This window comes from Lissotriton helveticus, chromosome 5_1 (assembly GCF_964261635.1).
Source record: "Lissotriton helveticus chromosome 5_1, aLisHel1.1, whole genome shotgun sequence".
Classification (NCBI taxonomy): Eukaryota; Metazoa; Chordata; class Amphibia; order Caudata; family Salamandridae; genus Lissotriton; species Lissotriton helveticus.
The window spans coordinates 3,293,302-3,317,756 of NC_136065.1; the positions used below are offsets into that span (position 1 = coordinate 3,293,302).

A 24,455-nucleotide genomic window follows, 5' to 3' on the forward strand; every position below is an offset into this window, starting at 1 on the left:
CTCTGTTTAGTCTTTGCAGATAAAGAAGGATAGGTAACGCAGGCTTTTGCCCCCGTTGTAATCCGTCGTGCCTATTTTTATCCCCCACTGATTGATTGTTTGACCGGACCTTGAACGTTCGGAATTGGTTCTTGGAAAGGATCTTCTCTGCCTACAAACAGAGAGGAACAGGAAGATCTCTCTCTTTGCAGATAGTGAAGGGTAGGTAGCGCAGGCTTTTGCCCCCGTTGTAACCCGTCGCGCCTATTGTATTCCTCATTTGATTGATTGATTGTTTGTCCGAACTTGACCGTTTGGAATTGGTTCTCTCTTTGGGTATTCCCTATTTGCGAATACTGTAGAATAGAAATATTCTGCCTAGTCTCCGCAAAGTAGTGAAGGATAGGTAGTGCTGACTTTTGTCCCCGTTGTAACCTGTCATGCCTATTTTCCCCCCATTGCTCAGTAGTTGGTTCAGCCCGGACCATTTATTAGAGGTAGACCATCTGGCTCCACCGGAGTACACCCCCCTAATAAAAAGGACATATATAAAGAAAATGCGGATTAGCCGCTGTATCGTGCTAGCAAATAAAAGAATATAAAAATCGTTAGGAAAAACAAAAGGAATCGAGTAAAATCAGTAGGCCACTGATGAGATCTCTTTTCAACCTCACTGAAACTGAAGCGTTAGGAACAACCCCTCAGGAAATATGAAACTAGTGAGGACAGCCGAACTCAACGCCATGATGACTGCGAGACAGCTCGGCTCCACCGACCACCCCGCCCAATTAGCGACAAACCCTAGGCAAATATTAGAGATATACAACAATAGCAAAGTAACAGGTTAAAACGTTTTTATTTGAACAAAAATATATTAAACAACTATTTACACGGCAAACGGCTGCAACGGCAACCCCACAATGCATTTTGCCATCTGCTTGACGCCGTTCTTGCCCCTCCTTCCCCGAAGGAACAATGCTGGGCTACCTTGGGCTAGCTTCTAGTAGGTTTTTGGGCGTCAGAAAGACTCCAAAAGCCGTAGACGGCAGCCTGGGGTGGAGAACCATTACACGAATAGTCCTGAGGCGACACCACGCACCAAGGCCTGTCCCCAGGATGAACCAAGGGACCCGTTCCTGGGGCCGTGGAAAAGAACGGCCGGCCGCCATCGGCCGGAGAAGGCATGGGCCCGGCCCGAAATGCACTGGTCTTCCCCTTCTCTTCTTCTTTTGATGCCTTGCAGGCCACGGGGGGGGGGGGGGGGGAGGTCTTGCATATGCCTCCGACCCCCAGCCCCCCCCTCTTCTTCATCGCCTGGTCCGGCCATAACAAATGTCAGCGAGACGCCGTGGGGTGCACTGGGAGGGAGAGACGGCGCGGACGAGCCTCTCCCGCCTCCCCAAGTGGAGGCCCCTCAGCTGCACCCCCAACGCTCCACGCACCCGGCAAAGGGTTTGTCCACTCTTGCGGTGCAGCGACGCTCCACGCACCCGGCAGAGGGTTCGTCCACTCTTGCAGTATAGTGACGCTTCACTCACCCAGCAGGGTCTCGTCCACTGTAGCGGTGCTACGACGCCTCACCCAACAAGCTGGAGTCCGTCTGCTCATTTGACCCAGTGACTGTCGGTAGCTGCAGAACTCCCAAAAATGGCGGTCGACCTTGCAGGAACAAACCTGGCGTGCAAGGATGGCCTGGTCGCTGGCCAACTAGAAAAACTAGTCCTCCGTTCAGAAACGTTCTCCTCAGCTTTGAAGATTCTACGAGAGTTGCAGAGGGCCCTCGACCTCCGCGGGCCCCCAACCGCCACCGATGGGAAATGACTGCCATGACCACCCGCAGAACGACCAAGACGTAGCCACGAGACGTCGGCGCCCTCATGCTGGCGCCAGCCTCAGTTTTGAATGACCCAAGATACTGCAGACTACCGATTTGATCAGTTCCGGTGGAACATCAGTACGACCCGGTAGGAAAGATTGTTGCCCCTCCCTTTTCTTTGATTGATGGTTCATGTCACCGGTCCCTTCTGTTGCCCCCTTAACGAAACTTCTGGACTGCCGAAAAGAAGTTCTGGCCCAACCACGAGTTGGTAGAGACAGTTTGACTATACTTGGACCAGCCTGACCCCACCCAAAATGGCGCCGGTACAAGCGAAACTCACAATTTCCCGTTGTGTTCCGGATGCTCAGACTTGATATCGTGAGATATGTATGCAGTTTTGAAGCACATGGCGGGAGGGGATGAGTATTGCTCGAACATTCGAACAGTGAAATTGATATTAAGTTCTGACGCATCATTGATTACAGCGGTATTGAAGTTCGAATTTTTTTGACACTTATGGTACTCGCCCACAATGAATTTTCGATATGATTTTATTGCACTTATTGTACCTTGATGAAATAAAACGACCACCGACTCAGTTATGTTTTCCTCCAATAAATATGCCCCCATGTACAGTTCCAGTCTGCTCCGTGGCTGGCCCACGTGGTTGTAGGCCTGCATTTGTACGTCAACATTTAAAAAAAAAAAATAAAGATTTTTGTGACAAACAAATAGTCGTAGTTTTTGGATTGGTAAGTTTGAATACATAGCCCTTGTTTCCGGTCTACGTAAAATATAGGCAAAATAAAGCAAGTCGATTACTGAAAGGTTAAAAAGCAAAATACCTAGAAATATTGGAAATGTGAACGATCCAAGTTGTTGCGTGCGTTTTTTGTTTTTTTACCTTTGTGCAACCTAAGGCAATCGATAAAGGTCCGGATGTTCTGTTTTACTTTTTATGCCACATATCGCAGGGAAAATTGTTTCAGATGCCCCTAAACCAGACCCGGTACCACTGTAGATCACCCCGACTCCTCGAAGAAGAACACAAGTTCACCCACTTTACCCCGATTGCCCTTTTTGTTTCAACCCCCCCCACACAAGATCCGCAATACCACACGTGGACGATCTATGTAATGTGCAGTCCATAAATGATTATGCCTCCCGCACCACCAGCCCCTCGGGGCTTAAAAACGCCGAAATGAAAGGGACTGCACCCCGCGGAGATGGGTCGAAATACGTAGTAAGTAAAAAGCCTTTTGGGTTTATGCGCGCAAATGTGTCTTTAAATGCCGCCCCCACCCCTTCTTCTTCCCCTTCTTTCTGAAGGTCGCATCAGAACATCGACTAAAGAGTGGAGAAGACCTAAGCAACGCGGATTTGGGTGATATGAATGCATGTGTGTATGACCGAATGCGTGTAACTCGACTGGATATACGTTGCACGCGTTGACCTGATAAGATAGATGTCTTAGTACGACTTGGGTGATGATTGGACGGCCGAAGGAATGGGGAAAAAGGGGGTCTGAACATAGCACCTATACACGACGAACAGAGATAGATATAACGCACCCTTACTTAGAAAACGACCATCTCTTTAATAATGCAACCAGGAATGACGTGCACCTACGAGTAGATTCTTACGCCATGAAACTCGAAGTTGCCCATTGCCCCCCCCCAAATAACACCCCCCGTTGCCTTAGCTTGGATACCCGTCCGCTAAAACTGATTCAAAGATCCCACCGTAAGTACTAGCCCGACCAGGATAGTTCCCGAGCAATTGACGAAAGTATTAAGTATTTGCGACAGAAACGAACAGCCAAGGACAGCCAGGCGAATTAAATAGGAACCTAAGGATGCGCAGCATGCAGGAGGAAATGTCTTTGGCCAAGTACTGTTCTATGTTTTATCTTGAATTCTGCATGTAAATGCATGTACACCCCCCCTCGCCTGAATTCATGTGTACGTGGTATATGGATATACGTTGTCCCTCAGTCTGTGTTCCTGTATAATATGACCCCCACTGTTTTGTGTTATGTGCGCATCAAAATGGCCTATTATTTTACACGTTTCTCTCTCTTGTCCTTTTCCTTCATGTTGTACGTGTATCGTATCGTGGTATATTTGTAGAGCGCAGACCTGTCACCCCAAGGGCATCCTGGCGTGTACCGAATAGTTCATTTAAAATGCGAACGACCCCTGCTCCCTCTTCCTCTGTGTGGTAATGTTGTGCCCCGCCGGCACGAGCCTAATTGGTTTTCGAACACAAAGGTGTTCAGCAAATTGATCGAAACTAAAACAATTGTAATTTGCCATATTACTACCTCTCCTTTCTGTAAAATAATGGAACTTGAATTGGCGATGAAGGAAAGGACAGGTAAGACGACGGAAGTCCCCTAATCTGGCCCTTTCACAGGAGGACTAGATGTCAGTGGCTTTCTGTTCTCAGCTCGTTAGAAATGCAATGCCCGGATTGCCTCACCCCCCTGCACCCAAGTACGGATGCCCAAAACGCCCCGTTTCTCCCGATTGACCCTAGCTCCATGACCCGAAGGCCCCGATTAACTGTTGCTCCCCGAGAAAGGAATGTTTAGCCTCTATAGCCCGCTTTCATGATGATAGAAGACTGCCAGGGTTGGGTTAGAAAGCCACATGCGACATGAATGAACGCCAAATAGACAGAATTCAAACTCAGTAGACATGCCTGCATACATGCTCCACAGTGATAACTTCTGACCGTGACCGATGAAACGTACCCCCAGCTACCTAGATCTGGGCCGGAATTGAAATGTATAAATGCCTTCTCTTGCCAGTTCACTAAAACCTGTTTTGTACCCATTCAAGGATACTCAGTCACCGGAGGAGAGGGGCTGGACGTGACGCACAGCCTGGTCACAGATCGTGAGGCGCGTGTGACCTCGACCTAGGATGGAGCCGCAGAGCAACGGGGCGCGGGACGATGCACCACTCTCAAACGCAGAAAACGAAGGAATGGAGGGCTGCCTTGAAGCCCTCTGCTTGTTGACCCACGCGTGCCAGAAGTCCCCGCCCTTTGAGCCCGATTGATGGACCTACCTGCACATCACCCTTTTGCTCCCTTGGTCAGTCACAAAGATCCGGTCCCACTCCGCCCTCTCCTCCCTCGATTATCCGACAAAACCCCCCCCCTTTTATCCGTTTCACGTGGATATTGACTCAGAGAAAGAAATACAAGTGCCCAGCATGGGGCACCCTTGAAGGAGATTAGTTAGGGAACAGGACTGTGGTCTAACAGCAGAGGACAGATCACACCCTGCGACGTAAAAAGAACGACCCCAGCTGGACCTATAGCTCCACCGCCGGTGCTCAACAGCGCCAACGGAAGAAATCGAACTACCAGAGCTTACCAGTGATGGCTCGCTATCAAGAAATAGACACTGTGACGAAGACCCCCCTTTCGGAACTTTCTGCTCCCCTTGACTAATTGCTTGTATTGGACTAAATTCTTCCCTCAACCACTTTTGCCTGTAAAATGTTCCATCGGTCACTTTTTACATACGACAAATGTAAACTTATATGTATTCCACCTCGTATGTCACATCAACTGCACACGGTTATATGCAAGTCTACCAGTATTGACAAACGCTATCTCAGTGACTACACATGACTATATGTACACCTCGTCAGTTAGGATAAACACGGAAATGATCTACCTTATGTAAAAAGCGGCGACTGTGGAAAATGACAATGTATATGTACATAAGCGGCGTTCATTTGTGTTCACCCTCCCCACTGTTGAAGGTAAAGCGAAAGTCATGAAACAGTGGCCCGCCATCTTGTTCCCTTTTAGGCCCCATCCCGAACGTAGGTAGTAGCCATCTTTGTGTTATGACCTCTCTGTCCACTGCCAAAGGCCATCATCTCTCTCTCTCTCTCTCTCTCTCTCTCCAGCCTCGAAAGCACCCCGCGCCCCGACAGCCCCCGGTCTCTCCTGTTCGGGCCATAAACGCACCGCTAAACACGACCTTGTCTCCGTGCTGAACCCCTGCCCCCTCGCTCTTTCATCCTACTCATAAGAACAGACCCTTTTGGTAACCTCTTCCTCCCTGCCCGATTGCCCGGCCTGATCCCAGGCCATCACCTAGCCCAACAGATGCAGTTTATTGCCCCCTACAGTAGGAACCTGCCTTACATCAGAGGAGCAGTGATTAATCAAGGCTTTCACACCGCTAGATCCGACCGACACCCCCTGCATTCCTCCCAGGAACACCCTTCCTCTCTTCTGAGGACACACCCCCCCCCCCCCGGCTGCACCTGGTCTCTCGACCCAGTCCCATGTCATAAACCTAGGTCTTGTGGATGTAGCCCCCCGGCCCCGCATAGCGAAACACGATCTTATCGCCTGCCCAAACCTTAGATCTGACCACCCCCTCCTGCCCTCGTGTCCTGTTGGAATGTCCGGCTGCAGATTACAATCACATGTTACATTTGGGAGGGGAAACGACATCAGAGCGACCGGTATGGGAATAGGCCTGGAGCTGGGATTCCATACATGCCCTTTCATACTTCAAAGTGTCTTTATTGCAATAAGGAATGTTTGTACATCATAAACCTGTGTATAAAAGTCAGAGCCATAGAGAAACTTGTTAGAGCACCTCGAGAAGATACCCTGTTGTCTGATTTGACGTGTTCTGTTCCGTCGGAAATAAACTCCTGTTTCCTGCCTTCCAGTCTCCAGCGCCTGCCTCTTTATTTGGGTAATCGTGAGTTGGGTGAGAAGCGGCTAACGCCGGGCAAACCTAGGAAAGGGGTAAACGACCTGATCTGCCTGAAACCCTTTTTCCACATGAGGCCAGAGAGCTATTGGTAGCTCGCGATCGACCGGTTGGAAACGCCTGTTCTATAGTCTAGCATCACACTCTGACAGGCGATTATCATGTGAGGCCAGAGAGCTATTGGTAGCTTGCGATCGACCTTTTGGAGACACCCGTGTTGGAGTCTAGCATAACAGCGTCTGTTACATATAAAAACACATGTTGGAAATCTTGCCTATTCCCATACAATTTAAATTTTTGTTTGCAAATGTAATAAAATAGTACAAGATTTGAGTATGATGGATGCTTCTTTGCATTTTTATAGTATTTTGCAGTTCAAATAGTCCCTATGTGAGAACTATTGACTTGCTAATGTCTTTTAGTCATGTTGTCCAGCGGCTTGGCTGCGCAGTGTGGCTAGAAGGAAATTCAAGAAAGTGCTAAGACGCGGCCAGAGCTGGCATCGCATCATAACTTCTTTTTGGGAGGGGGGCAAGCAAAGAAGGGGAAAGGTGTGGGTTAGAGGCAAACACATATGGCTGATGGAGCATAACGGGGAGAGAAACTCAATAAAGGGGTGGGTGGGAGGGAAAGAGGCAACACAGCGTATGGGTTGGGTGAGAGGGGAATGAGAAATAGTTCCTCATTCACAGCACGATCAGCGGGTGGACACTAATCAAGAGGACGCACTCTACTTCATCCATGCTTCACAGAAAGAAAAGGAAGTGACGCCCAGCACTCACTGGCCAATTAGGAGGGGAAATGGCCTTAACAACAGGGGGCCGTTTCTCTGCAAGCTGTACCGCGCTTGCCTCAACCACGCATATGCCTTATTTATAGGGCAGGGAGCTGTTTTAGGGCTCAAGGCAATGGGGGCTGGGGTAGTTAGCAGGAGTAGGAGACAGTTTTAAGGTCTCAGGGCGGATGGGGCTGGGATCGTGGTAGTTTTTATGGTGGGGGGACAGTTTTCAGGGCTATCAGGTACATGCATCATTGTTGCCGTTTGCGATTCCTTAATTGCGAAAATTAAGGAATCGCAATTAAGGAATCGCAAACGGCAATGCATCAATAATTCGCAATTTATTTAGCGATTCCTTAATTTTCCTTAATTGCGATTCACAATTTGCGAATAGCAATTAAGGAATCCCTTCCCATTGATTCCTATGGGCCAAAAGGCCCATAGGAATGAATGGGAAGACAATCTCAATTTGCGATTCGCAACTAGCTAATCGCAAATTGAGATTGCGATTTCAAAGGTGCAGGGGTGTCCAAAGGACACCCGGTTGCACCCCTGAAATCAATCTATGCACATATGTTGTGCACACACATGCCCTAAGGGCATGTGTGTGCACAACATGACAGTTTGAAAAATGCACAAAAAATGCATTTTTTCAATTTTTCGCAAATTACCATGAGGTCCAACCTCATGGTCATTTTTTCTTCCTAATTGCGAATTCACCATTTTTTTAAGATTCATGCATTGCATTTAAGGAATCGCAAATTGCGATTCCTTAAATGCAATCGCATTTTCACAAAATCGCAAACAAATAGCAATTTCTTGTAGTTTTTAGGTCTCGGAACTGCGCTGTCGTTCCGAGACTCTATTGTAATCATTCTCGGTTTCAAGGAGTCAAGGGAGACAGGAGACAAGTGAGGTGCACGCGCAACCTTGGAACTGGGATCAGGTCGCGCGCGCTTCCTGTTAGAAAGGCGACCCGGGGGAGACAGAAGATGTCTGACTGACCACCCCTAGGTCCACCCCTCCGTCGAGAATTAGCCGAGCGTTTACCGAGAGGCCTCCTGACTGAGGGTCCTCTCCTAGGATCGTACAGCAGAGTAATCACAACACTACAAACGGACACCACACAGGAGGTCAAGTTCTCAAACTTTATAAGTAGTAAACGGTTGCTGGTTCTTGGCAGTATGTACAAGCAGATCGAGGGATCTGGAAAGTCTCGTAAAGGGGGGTAAGGTAGCGGGACTGTCTTACTCTGGGCGGAGGAAGGGATACCCTGCGCACAGCTCTCAATCCTCGAGCTGGGGGGTTCCGAGCGGGTCGAGCCGCGGCAGCGCCAGCAGGCTAACAAGAGGGTTCAGCAAGGTAGGCCGCGGCAGCGCCAGCAGGCTCTCCGATGGTTCAGCAAGGTAGGCCGCGGCAGCGCCAGCAGGCTCTCAGATGGTTCAGCAAGGTAGGCCGCGGCAGCGCCAGCAGGCTCTCAGATGGTTCAGCAAGGTAGGCCGCGGCAGCGCCAGCAGGCTCTCAGATGGTTCAGCAAGGTAGGCCGCGGCAGCGCCAGCAGGCTCTCAGATGGTTCAGCAAGGTAGGCCGCGGCAGCGCCAGCAGGCTCTCAGATGGTTCGGCAAGGTAGGCCGCGGCAGCGCCAGCAGACTCTCAGATGGTTCAGGTTACCGGAAGGATGGGTTCGTCTGGTGTCCGCCGTGACAGCGTCAGCAGGGGTCCCAGTCCAGGATACAACTGAAGACCTGATCCAGGGCTGGCCCAGATATAGGTCTGGAGGTCTTTGAAGTGGACCCTCGCGCCTGGGGGTCAGAGGGGCCGGGATGAAGATGTCCAGACACCCAGCAGGGGGGTGGAGCCAGCGCCCAGGGAGGCCGGAGGGCGATCGATACCAGGCGTCCGGGGACGGCTGGAGGGCCATCGAAACTCCTCTCCCTCCGGGATCTGTCGAGTGGCCACTCGACCACCTGGGTGGATCTTGGTGCCTCGATGTCTGGGCTTCGCTGGGGCCGAGGCTGGGGCCGAGGCCACGTGGTCGTGACGTGGTGGGCCCAAGATGGAGTCGGGCACGGCCTCGTGCTTAGGTCGTGATGGGCCTTCGCTGGGGCCAGGCCGATGATGGGGGATCCGGGATGGTAGCCGGATCTGTGGTGTTGGGGCGTGCAGGGTCGGGCAGAAGGGGCCGCCCGAGGTCCGGAGGAGGGCTGATGTCGTCCTGGGCCTGCCATGCGGGAGGGGTAGGACCACGCCATGAGGCCGGGTCCAACACGCGTCCCCCCCAGCTGAAGGCAGGGGAGAGTCACCCACTTTCTTGGGGATTCTCCTCGCTGAGGCGGAAGGATCTGGACAGGCCGTCGGCATTGGCGTGGTCGTTGCCAGGGCGATGCTCCACAGTGAAATCCATCCCCTGCAGAGAAATGGACCAGCGTAGCAGTTTCGGGTTTTCTCCCCGCATCTGCATCAACCACCGCAGGGGCCGGTGGTCGGTCTGGACTCGGAAGTGGGTGCCGAAGAGGTAGGGCCGGAGCTTCTTGAGGGCCCACACCACGGCAAAGGCTTCCCTCTCGATGGTGCTCCACCGTTGTTCTCTTGCCAGGAGGCGGCGGCTGATGAAGGCCACAGGCCGGTCGATTCCTTCGGGGTTAACTTGTGACAAGACCGCCCCGATGCCGTGCTCCGAGGCGTCTGTTTGGACTACAAACTCTCTGCTGTAGTCGGGGGCCTGGAGCACAGGGGCAGTGCACATGGCAGTCTTTAAAGTCTCAAAGGCTGTTTGGCACGCAGGGGTCCAGTGCACCTTCTGGGGTAATTTCTTTGAGGTCAGTTCGGTGAGGGGCCCCACAATGCTCCCGTAGTCTTTTATAAACCGCCGATAGTATCCGGTGAGCCCCAGGAAGGCTCGGACGGCGGTCTGGGTGACCGGGGGCTCCCAGGCCCGGATGGCGTCTACCTTTGGTTGGAGGGGAGCTACTTGACCGCTCCCTACTTGGTGTCCTAGATAGGTCACGGACCCTTGGCCTATCTGGCATTTGCTGGCTTTGATTGTTAGTCCGGCCCGCCGGAGGGCCGTCAGGACCTCCCAGAGGTGGGACATGTGCTCATTCCAGTGAAGGCTGTAAACCGCAATGTCATCTAGATAGGCGGCGCTGTATTCTTCTAGTCCGGCCAGCACCTGATTCACTAGCCTCTGGAAGGTGGCCGGCGCATTTTTCATGCCGAAGGGCATCACTTTGAAGTGATAGTGGCCATCTGGCGTCGAGAAGGCCGATCGCTCTTGTACGCCAGGGGTGAGGCCGATCTGCCAATACCCCGCCGTGAGATCGAAGGTGCTGAGGTATCTGGCGGCCCCTAGGTGATCGATCAGTTAATCCGCCCTGGGGATGGGATGTGCGTCGGTCCTGGTGACGGCATTCAGTCCCCGGTAATCAACACAGAACCGGAGCTCGGGCGCTGTTCCGGGGGCGGCGGCTTTCGGGACCAGGACAACGGGACTGGCCCAGGGACTGTTGGAGGGCTCGACTACCCCCAGGGCCAACATCTTGGCCACCTCGGATTGGATGCAGGCCCGAACCCGGTCGGGCACTCGAAAAGCTCGTTGTTTCACAGGGGGGCTGTCTCCGGTGTCTACATCGTGGACACACCACCGGGTGACCCCCGGCGTGAGGGAAAACAGATCCGCAAACTGCCCCAGCAGCTTCCGGCAGTCTTGTTGCTGCTCTGGGGTCTGGGTAGAGGAGAGCCGGACCCCTTCGAAGGAGCCGTCTTTTTCGGTGGTGCTGAGGAGATCTGGGAGTGGCTCGGAGTGGTCTTCCGCTCCGTCATCGGTCGCCAGCAGCAGACTCAGTTCAGTGCGTGCAAAGTGCGGCTTGAGCCGGTTAGCGTGTAGAACCCGGAGGGGGTTCCTGGGGAATTCCATGTCTACCAGGTAGGTGACGGGGCTCTTGCGCTCCACCACCTTGAAGGGCCCCGTCCATTTGTCCTGGAGGGCACACGGCTCAATCGGGGACATGACCCAGACTTGCTGGCCCGGCTCGAACTCGATGGACGAGGCGTTCTGGTCATACCAGCGTTTCATGTCCTCTTGGCTGGCCTCCAGGTTGGCCTCGGCAAGTTCCCTGAACTTCTGAGTCTGATTGCGGAGTGTCAGGAGGTACCGGTAGACATCCGGTGGGGCATCTCGAACTGCTGTCTCCCAGCCTTCCTTGACCAGGCTAAGGGGGCCTCGAACTGGGTGTCCGTACAAGAGTTCGAACGGGCTGAACCCCAGGGATTTCTGGGGTACCTCGCGGTAAGCGAACAGGAGGCAGGGCAGCAGGACATCCCATTTGCGCCGGAGGGGCTCTTCGAGGCCCTTGATCATTCCCTTCAGTGTCCTGTTAAAGCGTTCCACGAGCCCATTTCCCTGGGGATGATACGGGGTGGTGAACTTATATGCGACCCCGCACTGTTGCCATAGGGACCGCATATGCTTCGAGATGAAGTTGGACCCCCGATCACTCACGACTTCTCGGGGGAAGCCGACTCGGGAGAAGATGCTCATGAGGGCTCGGCCCACCACGGGGGCCGTGATGGTTCGGAGAGGGATGGCCTCAGGATAGCGGGTGGCGTGGTCCACCAGGACGAGGATGAAGCGGTGCCCCTGCGAGGTGCAAGGGTCCAGGGGCCCTACGGTGTCTATTCACACTGGCTCGAAGGGGGTGGTTACCACAGGGAACGGCTGGAGCGGGGCTTTGACTTTCCCCCCGCTCTTCCCGCTGGCTTGGCAGGTCGGGCAGGTCCTGCAGTGGTTCTGGATATCAGTGCGCATTTTTGGCCAGTAGAAATGGGTCACCAGGCGGCTGTAAGTTTTGTCCTGCCCCAGGTGCCCGGCGAGGGGCACATCATGTGCTAAGTTCAGGAGGAAGTCTCTGAACCGGAGGGGTACAACCAGCACCCGGCCGGCCCCTAGCTCGGCAATCTTCTGCTCACTGTAAAGGAGGTCATTGTCCCAGTAGACCCAGTGGGACCCCGCGGGGTCTCCAGCGGCTTGCGTAGCGGCTTGCTGTCGCATCCCCTCGAGGGAGGGGCAGGTTTTCTGTTCCTCCCGGAACTGTTCGCGGGTGGGGCCACCTTCTTGGCGCCATGGAGCGAGTTCTGGGAGGTGGTTGAGCTCGGTGAGATCTTCTTGGTCGGGCACTTGGGGGCCGGGCTCGGGGCCGGCGTCCTCGGGGACGACGGATGGCGGAGGTGCGGGCCATTCTGGCTCCTCCGTTGGAGCTTCCCCCGCTGGGGCGGAGGCTCGGGCGGACATGGAGTGGGTGGTCGCACAGACCCACTCGGGAAGGCCTAGCATCCCCAGATGCTCTCTCCTCTCGACGCCAGCCCATGGGGAACTTTCCAGGTCGTTCCCAAGGAGGCAGTCCACGGGGGCATCGTCGCGGACAGTCACTTTCAGCACGCCCGACACTCCCCCCCACTCGAAGGGGATGCGGGCCATCTGACACAAAGTTTCGGAGTTATCTGCGGATCGGACTGGGCACAGGACGTTGGGAAGGATCTGTTCCGGGGTCACCAGATGGCAGCGGACCGCTGTCACGCTGGCCCCAGTGTCACGGAGGGCTTCGGTCCGGCGACCATTGATGGTGACCCACTGGCGGTACTTCTGGGTGTTGCCGGGGATCGGCCCTCGGGGGATCATGTCTTGAGCACCCAGGCAGGCTAAGATCATGGCGGCGGGCTCCCACTCGGCTTGCTCGTGGTCGTCGTCTTCTTCCTCACTTCTTTCTTCACCTAGGGCAGCTGCCGCGATCTGGCGGGCTGGGGGCCCGGTGGTGCCGGGTCGCTGGTTCATCGGGCAGAGGGGGTCATTTGCGTAATGACCCTGTCGCTGGCATCTGTGGCACGTAACGTTCGGGCGGGGCCCCGGCCTGGCTGGGGGGCCCCCTCTCCGGCCCAGGGGTGGCGACGTGGAGGTAGGGGATGACCCCTGGGGGGCGTCTCGACCCCGGCTCTGGCCTACTCCGCCACCTCGTGGTCGGTGGTTTCCCGGGGACCCCCGGCCGTAATCTCCCATCGTGTTCCGGGGAACTCGGGTGCTGGCCCATCGGTCTGCCTCGACAGCGTGTTTTCGTGGCTCAGTCAATTTGCTGTCGAGGAGGTGCTGCCGGAGTTCGACGAAACAGTTATTGGACAGGTGTTCCCATAGAATGAGGTCGACCAACTGCTGGTAGGTGGTGACCTGGCAGCCCCGAGTCCACCCCTCGAAGGCTCTACTGTAATAGTTCACGTATTCCACCCACGTGGTACCGGGGATTTTTTTACAGTCTCGGAATCGCTGCCGGTACATCTCGGGGGTGAGTCCATAGCGAGTGAGGAGGGCGGTCTTCATGTGCTCGTACGAGGTCCTCTCGGTATCAGGGAGCTCCAGCAGGGCGTCTCTCCCTTCGTTGATAAACTTCCCCCACAGGCCGGCGCCCCAGTCCTTGAGGGGTACTCGATGGGCGGCCATGGCGACCTCGTAAGCTTTGAACCACTGCTGGATGTCGTCGTTCTTATAGTACTCTTTGACGACATCCTTGGGTATGTGCACCTTCGTGTCCACTGGGGGAGGTGAGGTCTTACCCCCGGAGGTGGCAGTCTCGTTTGCCTTGGCTTTGAATTCTAGTTCTTTGAGGACGCGCTCGTGCTCGAGCAGGAGTTTCTTCTCCTCGAGGTCTCTTTGTCTTCGCTTTTCTTCTAGGTCTCCTTCTAGCCGCAGCTGCTCGAGGGCTAGCTTCCTTTCTGCCAGTTGGATCTCTCCTTCTTGTTTGAGTCGACCAAGCTCCAACTCGTGGAGCCGGTCCCTCTCTCGTTCTCAGGCGTCTTCGTGGGAGAGGCCCGTGTTTGGGTTTGTGGGTCTCTCTCCGGCTGGGTTCAGTTGAGCCTCCGGGCCTCCGTTCGGGCCCGGGTTATCTTCGCTCGGAGGTGGCGCCTCACCGGCGTCCACCCAGGCCTGCAGAGCCGATTTGAAATCTTCTTTGGTGCTTAAGCCAGTGGTAGCGATGCCTAGATCTTTGCAGAATTGCTTCAGCTCCTTGTGACTGTAGTCTTCCATTTTCTCCTTCTGGAATTCTGTGCTCATGGTTGCAGTGGGTTTTTCTGGGTAGCGAGTGAATCACTCTCTGTACGATCTGCGTGGGCTCGGATCCCACCGCTGCCACCACTGTTAGAAAGGCGAGCCGGGGGAGACAGAAGATGTCTGACTGACCACCCCTAGGTCCACCCCTCCGTCGAGAAGTAGCCGAGCGTTTACCGAGAGGCCTCCTGACTGAGGGTCCTCTCCTAGGATCGTACAGCAGAGTAATCACAACACTACAAACAGACACCACACAGGAGGTCAAGTTCTCAAACTTTATAAGTAGTAAACGGTTGCTGGTTCTTGGCAGTATGTACAAGCAGATCGAGGGATCTGGAAAGTCTCATAAAGGGGGGTAAGGTAGCGGGACTGTCTTACTCTGGGCGGAGGAAGGGATACCCTGCGCACAGCTCTCAATCCTCGAGCTGGGGGGTTCCGAGCGGGTCGAGCCGCGGCAGCGCCAGCAGGCTAACAAGAGGGTTCAGCAAGGTAGGCCGCGGCAGCGCCAGCAGGCTCTCCGATGGTTCAGCAAGGTAGGCCGCGGCAGCGCCAGCAGGCTCTCAGATGGTTCAGCAAGGTAGGCCGCGGCAGCGCCAGCAGGCTCTCAGATGGTTCAGCAAGGTAGGCCGCGGCAGCGCCAGCAGGATCTCAGATGGTTCAGCAAGGTAGGCCGCGGCGGCGCCAGCAGGCTCTCAGATGGTTCAGCAAGATAGGCCGCGGCAGCGCCAGCAGGCTCTCAGATGGTTCAGGTTACCGGAAGGATGGGTTCGTCTGGTGTCGGCCATGACAGCGTCAGCAGGGCTCCCAGTCCAGGATACAACTGAAGACCTGATCCAGGGCTGGCCCAGATATAGGTCTGGAGGTCTTTGAAGTCCGGACCCTTGCGCCTGGGGGTCAGAGGGGCCGGGATGAAGATGTCCAGACACCCAGCAGGGGGGTGGGGCCAGCGCCCAGGGAGGCCGGAGGGCGATCGATACCAGGCGTCCGGGGACGGCTGGAGGGCCATCGAAACTCCTCTCCCTCCGGGATCTGTCGAGTGGCCACTCGACCACCTGGGTGGATCTTGGTGCCTCGATGTCTGGGCTTCGCTAGGGCCGAGGCCACGTGGTCGTGACGTGGTGGGCCCAAGATGGAGTCGGGCACGGCCTCGTGCTTAGGTCGTGATGGGCCTACGCAGGAGCCAGGCTGGCGATGGGGGATCCGGGATGGTAGCCGGATCTGTGGTGTTGGGGCGTGCAGGGTCGGGCAGAAGGGGCCGCCCGAGGTCCGGAGGAGGGCTGATGTCGTCCTGGGCCTGCCATGCGGGAGGGGTAGGACCATGCCATGAGGCCGGGTCCAACACTTCCTGTCTCCCATGGCTCCTTGGAATCAGTCTCACACGCACACACACACACATACACATACAGCCCCCCCCCGCCGCGCATACACACATACAGACTCTCCCCCTCCCCCTCCCCCCGCCGCCGTGCATACATACACAGAACCCCCCCTTACACACACAAATCTCCTACCTCATCTCGGCTTGTCATCGCGCTCCCTTGCCCCCGCTCCTCTGGTGCGCGCGCACCACTGGTTTCTATTCCCGCGTCGGCCGGTTTCGATTCCGTGCTCATGCTTGTTTATTTACTTTTGCTGTAGGCGTCCACCGACGCTTCTGGTGAGGTAGGCTGCCATATTGGAAGGGGGTCTGCTATGAGTAGTGAGTAGTGAGTGCAGAGTAGTGAGTGCAGAGTAGTGAGTGCAGAGTAGTGAGTAGTGAGTTCAGAGTAGGGAGTGCAGAGTAGTGAGTGCAGAGTAGTGAGTGCAGAGTAGTGAGTGCAGAGTAGTGAATAGTGAGTGCAGAGTAGTGAATAGTGAGTGCAGAGTAGTGAGTAGTGAGTTCAGAGTAGAGAGTAGTGAGTGCAGAGTAGTGAGGGCAGAGTAGTGAGTAGTGAGGGCAGAGTAGTGAGTAGTGAGGGCAGAGTAGTGAGTAGTGAGGGCAGAGTAGTGAGTGCAGAGTAGTGAGTAGTGAGTTCAGAGTAGTGAGTGCAAAGTAGTGAGTTCAGAGTAGTGAATAGTGAGTGCAGAGTAGTGAGTGCAGAGTAGTGAGTGCAGAGTAGTGAGTGCAGAGTAGTGAGTGCAGAGTAGTGAGTGCAGAGTAGTGAGTGCAGAGTAGTGAGTGCAGAGTAGTGAGTGCAGAGTAGTAAGGGCAGAGTAGTGAGGGCAGAGTAGCGAGGGCAGAGTAGCGAGGGCAGAGTAGCGAGTACAGAGTAGCGAGTGCAGAGTAGCGAGTGCAGAGTAGTGAGGGCAGAGTAGCGAGGGCAGAGTAGCGAGTGCAGAGTAGCGAGGGCAGAGTAGCGAGGGCAGAGTAGCGAGGGCAGAGTAGCGAGGGCAGAGTAGTGAGGGCCGAGTAGTGAGTGCCGAGTAGTGAGTGCCGAGTGGTGAGTGCCGAGTGGTGAGTGCCGAGTGGTGAGTGCAGAGTGGTGAGTGCAGAGTGGTGAGTGCAGAGTGGTGAGTGCAGAGTGGTGAGTGCAGAGTGGTGAATGCAGAGTAGTGAGTGCAGAGTAGTGAGTAGTGAGTGCAGAGTAGTGAGTGCAGAGTAGTGAGTAGTGAGTGCAGAGTAGAGAGTAGTGAGTGCAAAGTAGTGAGTAGTGAGTGCGAGTGCGAGTGCAGAGTGCGAGTGCAGAGTGCGAGTGCAGAGTGCGAGTGCGAGTGCAGAGTGCGAAGTGTGAGCAGTGTGTGAGCGTGCAGGGTGAACAGTGTGTGAGCGTGCAGGGTGAGCAGTGTGTGAGCGTGCAGGGTGAGCAGTGTGTGAGCGTGCAGGGTGAACAGTGTGTGAGCGTGCAGGGTGAACAGTGTGTGAGCGTGCAGGGTGAGCAGTGTGTGAGCGTGCAGGGTGAGCAGTGTGTGAGCGTGCAGGGTGAACAGTGTGTGAGGGTGCAGGTTGAACAATTCCAATCCAAACCACATAATTCCATTACACACCACATGCATACACTCCATAACACATGGCTAAAAGACATTGCCATTTACAATGCCATTAGCTCTAACTCAAATATATCCGAGACCTATTGCATTTCCAATGCTTGTTGATTGATGCATCCCAAATAGTGATTTAGGAATCGCAAACGGCCGAAATTTGCGATTCGCACCGTTTGCGATTCCTAAATCACTTGATGCATGTGGCTGTAAGAGCAGAGCAGGGAAAAAGGGGCAGTTTACAGGGCAGGGGACAATTTTAGGTCTCAGGGCGGGGGCTCGATCGGGGTCCTTTAGGGATGTAGGGGACAGTTATTAGGGCTCAGGGTGGAGGGGCTGGGGTCGGGGTCGTTTTTGGGGCGTGGAGCTAATTTTTAGGGCTCAGGGCAGGGGGGAAAAGGACAGTTTACCAAGCAGGGGTCTGATCTTTACCCTGCATGTACCTTTACCCATCATGTATTTACCACAAAATTGCATGGTAAAGGCACGCGTGGAAAAGGCACGTGTGGTAAAGACACAGTTGTCGTAGAGAACCCATTGTTCAAGCAAGCGCTGTACCATCACACAACCAATTAGGAGGCAGCAACTAAGATTGACAATGAAACCAACGAATGGAACGCAGCAGCGGGCTTCAAACCGCAAACAATGCCCCTGCAGCCACAGCAAATGCACTTTTGGCAGGGGAATCCTAAAATCGGATTAGGCTGGGGGCGGGGCTACAACAATTCCAAATGTTAAGGAAATACACTTTTTGGCCTTTTAGATTGTTTGTTGTATGATTTGCATGGTACTTTGGTGACTTGGCTCATGTTGTGGCGTGCTACACTCATTCACACGTACACACACTATTGTATTCTGAGCACACAACCCCTCCCTGTGTTATATTTATCCTCCCACACACACTCCCCTCCCTGAGTTACACGGATCCCCACACAAGGACCTCACCCGTGTTACACTGATCCCCACACACAGCCCTCACCCTGTTACACTGATCCCCACACACAGCCCTCACCCTGTGATACACTGATCCCCACACACAGCCCTCCCCCCCTGTTACACTGATCCCCACACACAGCCCTCACCCCGTGTTACACTGATCCCCACACACTGCCCTCACCCCGTGTTACACAGATCTCCACGCACAGCCCTCACCGTGTGTTACACTGATCCCCACACACAGCCCTCACCCTCTTACAATGATCCCCACACACAGCCCTCACCCTGTGTTACACTGATCCCCACACACAGCCCTCACCCCGTGTTACACTGATCCCCACACACAGCCCTCACCCCGTGTTACACTGATCCCCACACACTGCCCTCACCCCCTGTTACACTGATCCCCACACACAGCCCTCACCCCGTGTTACACTGATCCCCACACACAGCCCTCACCCCGTGTTACACTGATCCCCACACACAGCCCTGACCCCGTGTTACACTGATCCCCACACAGCCCTCACCCTGTGTTACACTGATCCCCACACACAGCCCTCACCCTGTGTTACACTGAACCCCACACACAGCCCTCACCCCGTGTTACACTGATCCCCACACACAGCCCTCTCCCCGTGTTACACTGATCCCCACACACAGCCCTCGCACTGTGTTACACGGATCCCCACACACAGCCCTCACCCTGTGTTACACGGATCCCCACACACAGCCCTCACCCCGTATTACACTGATCCCCACACACAACCCTCACCCCGTGTTACACTGATCCCCACACACAGCCCTCACCCCGTGTTACACTGATCCCCAAACACAGCCCTCACCCCCTGTTACACTGATCCCCACACACAGCCCTCACCCTGTGTTACACTGATCCCCACACACAGCCCTCACCCTGTGTTACACTGATCCCCACACACAGCCCTCACCCCGTATTACACTGATCCCCACACACAACCCTCACCCCGTGTTACACTGATCCCCACACACAGCCCTCACCCCGTGTTACACTGATCCCCACACACAGCCCTCACCCCGTGTTACACTGATCCCCACACACAGCCCTGACCCCGTGTTACACTGATCCCCACACACAGCCCTGACCCCGTGTTACACTGATCCCCACACAGCCCTCACCCTGTGTTACACTGATCCCCACACACAGCCCTCACCCTGTGTTACACTGATCCCCACACACAGCCCTCACCCCGTGTCACACTGATCCCCACACACAGCCCTCCCCCTGTGTTACATTGATCCCCACACACAGCCCTCACCCCGTGTTACACTGATCCCCACACACAGCCCTCACCCCGTGTTACACTGATCCCCACACACAGCCCTCACCCTGTGTTACACTGATCCCCACACACAGCCCTCACCCCGTGTTACACTGATCCCCACACACTGCCCTCACCCCGTGTTACACAGATCCCCACGCACAGCCCTCACCGTGTGTTACACTGATCCCCACACACAGCCCTCACCCTCTTACAATGATCCCCACACACAGCCCTCACCCTGTGTTACACTGATCCCCACACACAGCCCTCACCCCGTGTTACACTGATCCCCACACACAGCCCTCACCCCGTGTTACACTGATCCCCACACACTGCCCTCACCCCCTGTTACACTGATCCCCACACACAGCCCTCACCCCGTGTTACACTGATCCCCACACACAGCCCTCACCCCGTGTTACACTGATCCCCACACACAGCCCTGACCCCGTGTTACACTGATCCCCACACAGCCCTCACCCTGTGTTACACTGATCCCCACACACAGCCCTCACCCTGTGTTACACTGAACCCCACACACAGCCCTCACCCCGTGTTACACTGATCCCCACACACAGCCCTCTCCCCGTGTTACACTGATCCCCACACACAGCCCTCGCACTGTTACACGGATCCCCACACACAGCCCTCACCCTGTGTTACACGGATCCCCACACACAGCCCTCACCCCGTATTACACTGATCCCCACACACAACCCTCACCCCGTGTTACACTGATCCCCACACACAACCCTCACCCCGTGTTACACTGATCCCCACACACAGCCCTCTCCCCGTGTTACACTGATCCCCACACACACCCTCACCCCGTGTTACACTGATCCCCACACACAGCCCTCTCCCCGTGTTACACTGATCCCCACACACAGCCCTCTCCCCGTGTTACACTGATCCCCACACACACCCTCACCCTGTGTTACACTGATCCCCACACACAGCCCTCACCCTGTGTTACACTGATCCCCACACACAGCCCTCACCCCGTATTACACTGATCCCCACACACAACCCTCACCCCGTGTTACACTGATCCCCACACACAGCCCTCACCCCGTGTTACACTGATCCCCACACACAGCCCTCACCCCGTGTTACACTGATCCCCACACACAGCCCTGACCCCGTGTTACACTGATCCCCACACACAGCCCTGACCCCGTGTTACACTGATCCCCACACAGCCCTCACCCTGTGTTACACTGATCCCCACACACAGCCCTCACCCTGTGTTACACTGATCCCCACACACAGCCCTCACCCCGTGTCACACTGATCCCCACACACAGCCCTCCCCCTGTGTTACATTGATCCCCACACACAGCCCTCACCCTGTGTTACACTGATCCACACACACAGCCCTCACCCTGTGTTACACTGATCCCCACACACAGCCCTCACCCCGTGTTACACTGATCCCCACACACAGCCCTCACCCCGTGTTACACTGAATTACTCTTTATTGTATGATTACTTAAAATGTTATACAAAAGAGATAGGACGTAAGAACAAGAAATCTAAAAGTTTGCATAAGATACGGCATAAAATGATGCCCACACACATCCCTCACACACCCCAGTGTAGTCCCCCTCCCTATCCTCTCCCCCCCCCCCCCAGGTCACTCACCTGCTCGGGCCGGCTGCAGCCAGAGCCCCCCCAGGAGCAGGAGGAGGGGGGCACCCCAGGTCATGATGAGGGTGGGGACAGCAGTGACGTCACCGAGGGGGCAATAACCACAGCCTGTAGGTCAGGACTAGCTCCGGTGAGAACTTCAGGAGATCTGAGCTCAGCCCCCCCAGGGCTCGGAGGGAGAGCGGAACCCACCAATCAGACGCCTGAACAGCAGCGCGTCATCGCTCTCCAGGTAGAGCCTCGCTGCGAGGAGCTAGAAGGAGCAAGGAAAGGTGAAAGTGAAAGTGAAAGTAAAGAGAGAGAAGTTTCGTTTTCTTCCTTCTTTTGAGTTCCTTTTATATAGTGCTTAGAAGCCCCCTTGCCTGTCCTTGCTGCAGACCACAGTGACGAGTCTGCACAGGGGTGTCGCCCTCAACCCCTTTTGTTATTTGCTGCGCTCCCTTCTTCTGTTGCTGTGATGAGCGCTGCCTGTGTTTAGACTCTAAAGTGCCTCGAAGCCCTCGATGTTATTGGCTGGGGAGTGTTGGATGTGTCGTCATGGCCAGAGCTGCCGACTGTGGAACCGGATTCGAGTCCCAGCGTCTGCTGAGCACCCTGTGACTCTGGGCGATCACTTCACCCCCCGTGTCCATGATATGAATGTGACCTGTTGTAATGGGACTACTGCCCGTGTAAAGCGCCTCCTGCGGTTCTTAGCGGGGTGTATCAAACGACAAAAAACGGATTTTCCGCCTCCTCTTCCCTCATCCGTGTTAGTGCTTAGAAGCCTCCGTCATGACTGACGTAGGTTTCTGGAAACCCCCGGTGTTCTGGTGAGCGGGCACTGGGAGGATGAATGGCTTGGCTTCCCCTGCGGGGCTCTAGCGCCTCCAGCGGACGGATAGCGCCTCGTGACAGGAGATGGGTTTGTCCTAGAAACGGGGTCTTTGGTGCGGTTGGAGGGGGACGAAACCTCTGATGAGAACCAAACGAGGTCTAAACTCAGTCCGTCCCAGGGCTCGGAGGGAGAGGGGAGCCCACCAATCAGAAGGCAGAACAGCAGCGCGTCATCACTCGCCAGGTAGAGCCTCTCTGCGAGGAGCTAGATGGAGCAAGTGAAAGTGAAGTCCGAGGTTTCGTTTCCTTCCTTTCTTTCGAGTCCCCCTCTGATCTTTATTATAGTGCTCAGAAGCCCCCTCTGCCTTTCCTGATTGTAGACCACAGTGAAGAGTCTGACCAGTAATATCACCCCTCCCCTTTAACCCTTTTGTAATTCCTCCCTCCAGTTTCACCCTCTCTCTATTTCTGTTTCAGTAATGAGCGCTGTCCATGCTCAGACTCTAAAGTGCTTAGAAGCCCTCGCTGTTATTAGAGGCTGAGGAGAGGATGTGGCGTTGTGGCCAGAGCTGTGACTTTGGACTGTGGAACCAGGTTCGAGTCCCAGCGTTGGCTCCGCACCCTGTGATTCTGGGCAGATCACTTCATCCCCCCCCGTGTCCCTTAATAAGAATGTGACTGCTTGTAATGTGACGTGCTCGTGTAAAGCGCTTCCTTGGGTCGGGTTCGCGCTATATCCAACTGCAAAACACGGATTTTCCGCCTCCTCTCGCCTCAGCTCTGTTAGTGCTTAGAAGCCTCTGACTGACGTAGGTGTCTGTAAACCCCCCGCTGCTCTGGTGCCCGGCACTGGTAGGATGAATGGTTGGGCTGCACCTGCGGGCTCTAGCACCCTCCAGCGGAAGGATAGCGCCTCGATGACAGGAGACGGGCTGATTTCCCAGAAATAGAGGCTCTGAGGCAGTGGGGGGGGGGGTGGGGTGGGGTGGGGTGGGTGGGGGGGGGGGGGGGGGGGGCGGACGACCTCTGATGAGAAGTAAACGAGATCTAAGCTCAGCCCATCCCAAGACTTGGAGACTAAGGGAGAACCCACCAATCAGAAGGCAGAACAGCAGCGCGTCATCCCTCTCCAGGTAGAGCCTCTTGGAAGCAGCTAAACGAAGTAAAAGTTCAGAGGAGCTGGAAGTGCCATTTCTGTCCTGATCTTCTTTCACAGTGCTTAGAAGCCCTCGTGGCCCATCCTCAATACAACATTTTCTAGCTATCGCGACAAGAATTTTAGATTCTATCAAGGACACGGAGGCGCGGATTATGCTTTCTCATTTCTTTAATGCAAAACACAGCAGCCAATGAAAGTAAAACTACAACAGTAAAAAACATCAATACCCATGAGGCTTTGAGCCACGCCTCCTTATCACAGCCAATCACTGCATTATCCAGTATACAAAGTACAGAGACGCTAATCTGTCCTCCTCTTTCTTTGCGCAAACTCAGTCCAAATAAGAACAGTCAAAGTCTTAAACTCTCAACGGAGAGCTGAACAGTTCCTGAAAGAATTCTCAACGGAGAATAATCCACTTCAACGAAGACTTCGCATTGTCAGGAAGGCACAATAGCTCCATCCGGAGTATCCAATCACCTCTTGTTGGAATCATTTCCTAAAACAGAAAAACAAGGTTGAGAAAAGGAACCCACAACTTCATGTCTCATCGGGTGGGTATAAACGTTGTTAGAAAAATATAACATAAACAACTTACAATTGCATAACTGTCCCAACGGGTGGGATAATCCTCGCCTCCGTGTCCTTAATAGAATCTAAAATTCTTGTCTCGATAGCTAGAACATGTTGTATTCTATGGCAGGACCGGAGGCCTCTGATTATGCTGGTTCAAAACTCATCAATCACAGTGTAGGAAGGGGGAGTCTCTAGTTGGCGCAGTGCAGCACTGGCGACAAACAGGGACTCTCTCTTCCCCGTCAGGGCTGAGGGTTACCTTCAAGACAACCTCTGCTTACCCTCTAGGTAGTGTGGCTTAAGCAGTCTTAGGCTAATCTCTGGGGCATATAGGGTTAAACATTTGCAACATTACACCATCACCACCAACCCACCACACAATGACACCAAACTGTATTTGTAAAAATATATATCTTTTATATAAGTTTCAAGCAGGCTTGTAAATACAGTCTTGGTTACTTTCTTGTAGGCAGGTTCCAGTTATCTTTAGCAGTAGTCGCAGTTCTTAAATAAACGCACTCTTTTGGGCCTTCTGCCCAGCTTTAAGAAGGTTCAAGTGTCTTAGAGCGCTTCAAGGCGCTTTCCGCTGTCCCAGCTCCAGAAATGAGTCACCCGGCGGGGCTCGACTCGGGGAGAG

At 54.5% G+C, this 24,455-nt stretch overlaps 1 protein-coding gene across 2 annotated transcripts in view; it reads right to left on the minus strand.

The window, feature by feature from the left end:
* LOC144754046 (H-2 class I histocompatibility antigen, Q10 alpha chain-like) overlaps positions 1-21,433 on the minus strand; it is a 187,638-nt gene extending 166,205 nt beyond the window's left edge. The window contains exon 1 of one of the 2 annotated variants that reach the window (XR_013594635.1): positions 21,262-21,419. Coding sequence is in view for 1 of the 2 variants with exons in the window: in XM_078641558.1 (XP_078497684.1) it covers positions 21,262-21,325 (64 nt within the window). In the remaining variant the exon portion in view is untranslated. Of the gene's footprint in view, positions 1-21,261 lie in introns of both variants that reach the window. The other variant, XM_078641558.1, reaches the window with a different exon arrangement.
* Between the last annotated feature and the right edge of the window lie 3,022 nt (positions 21,434-24,455).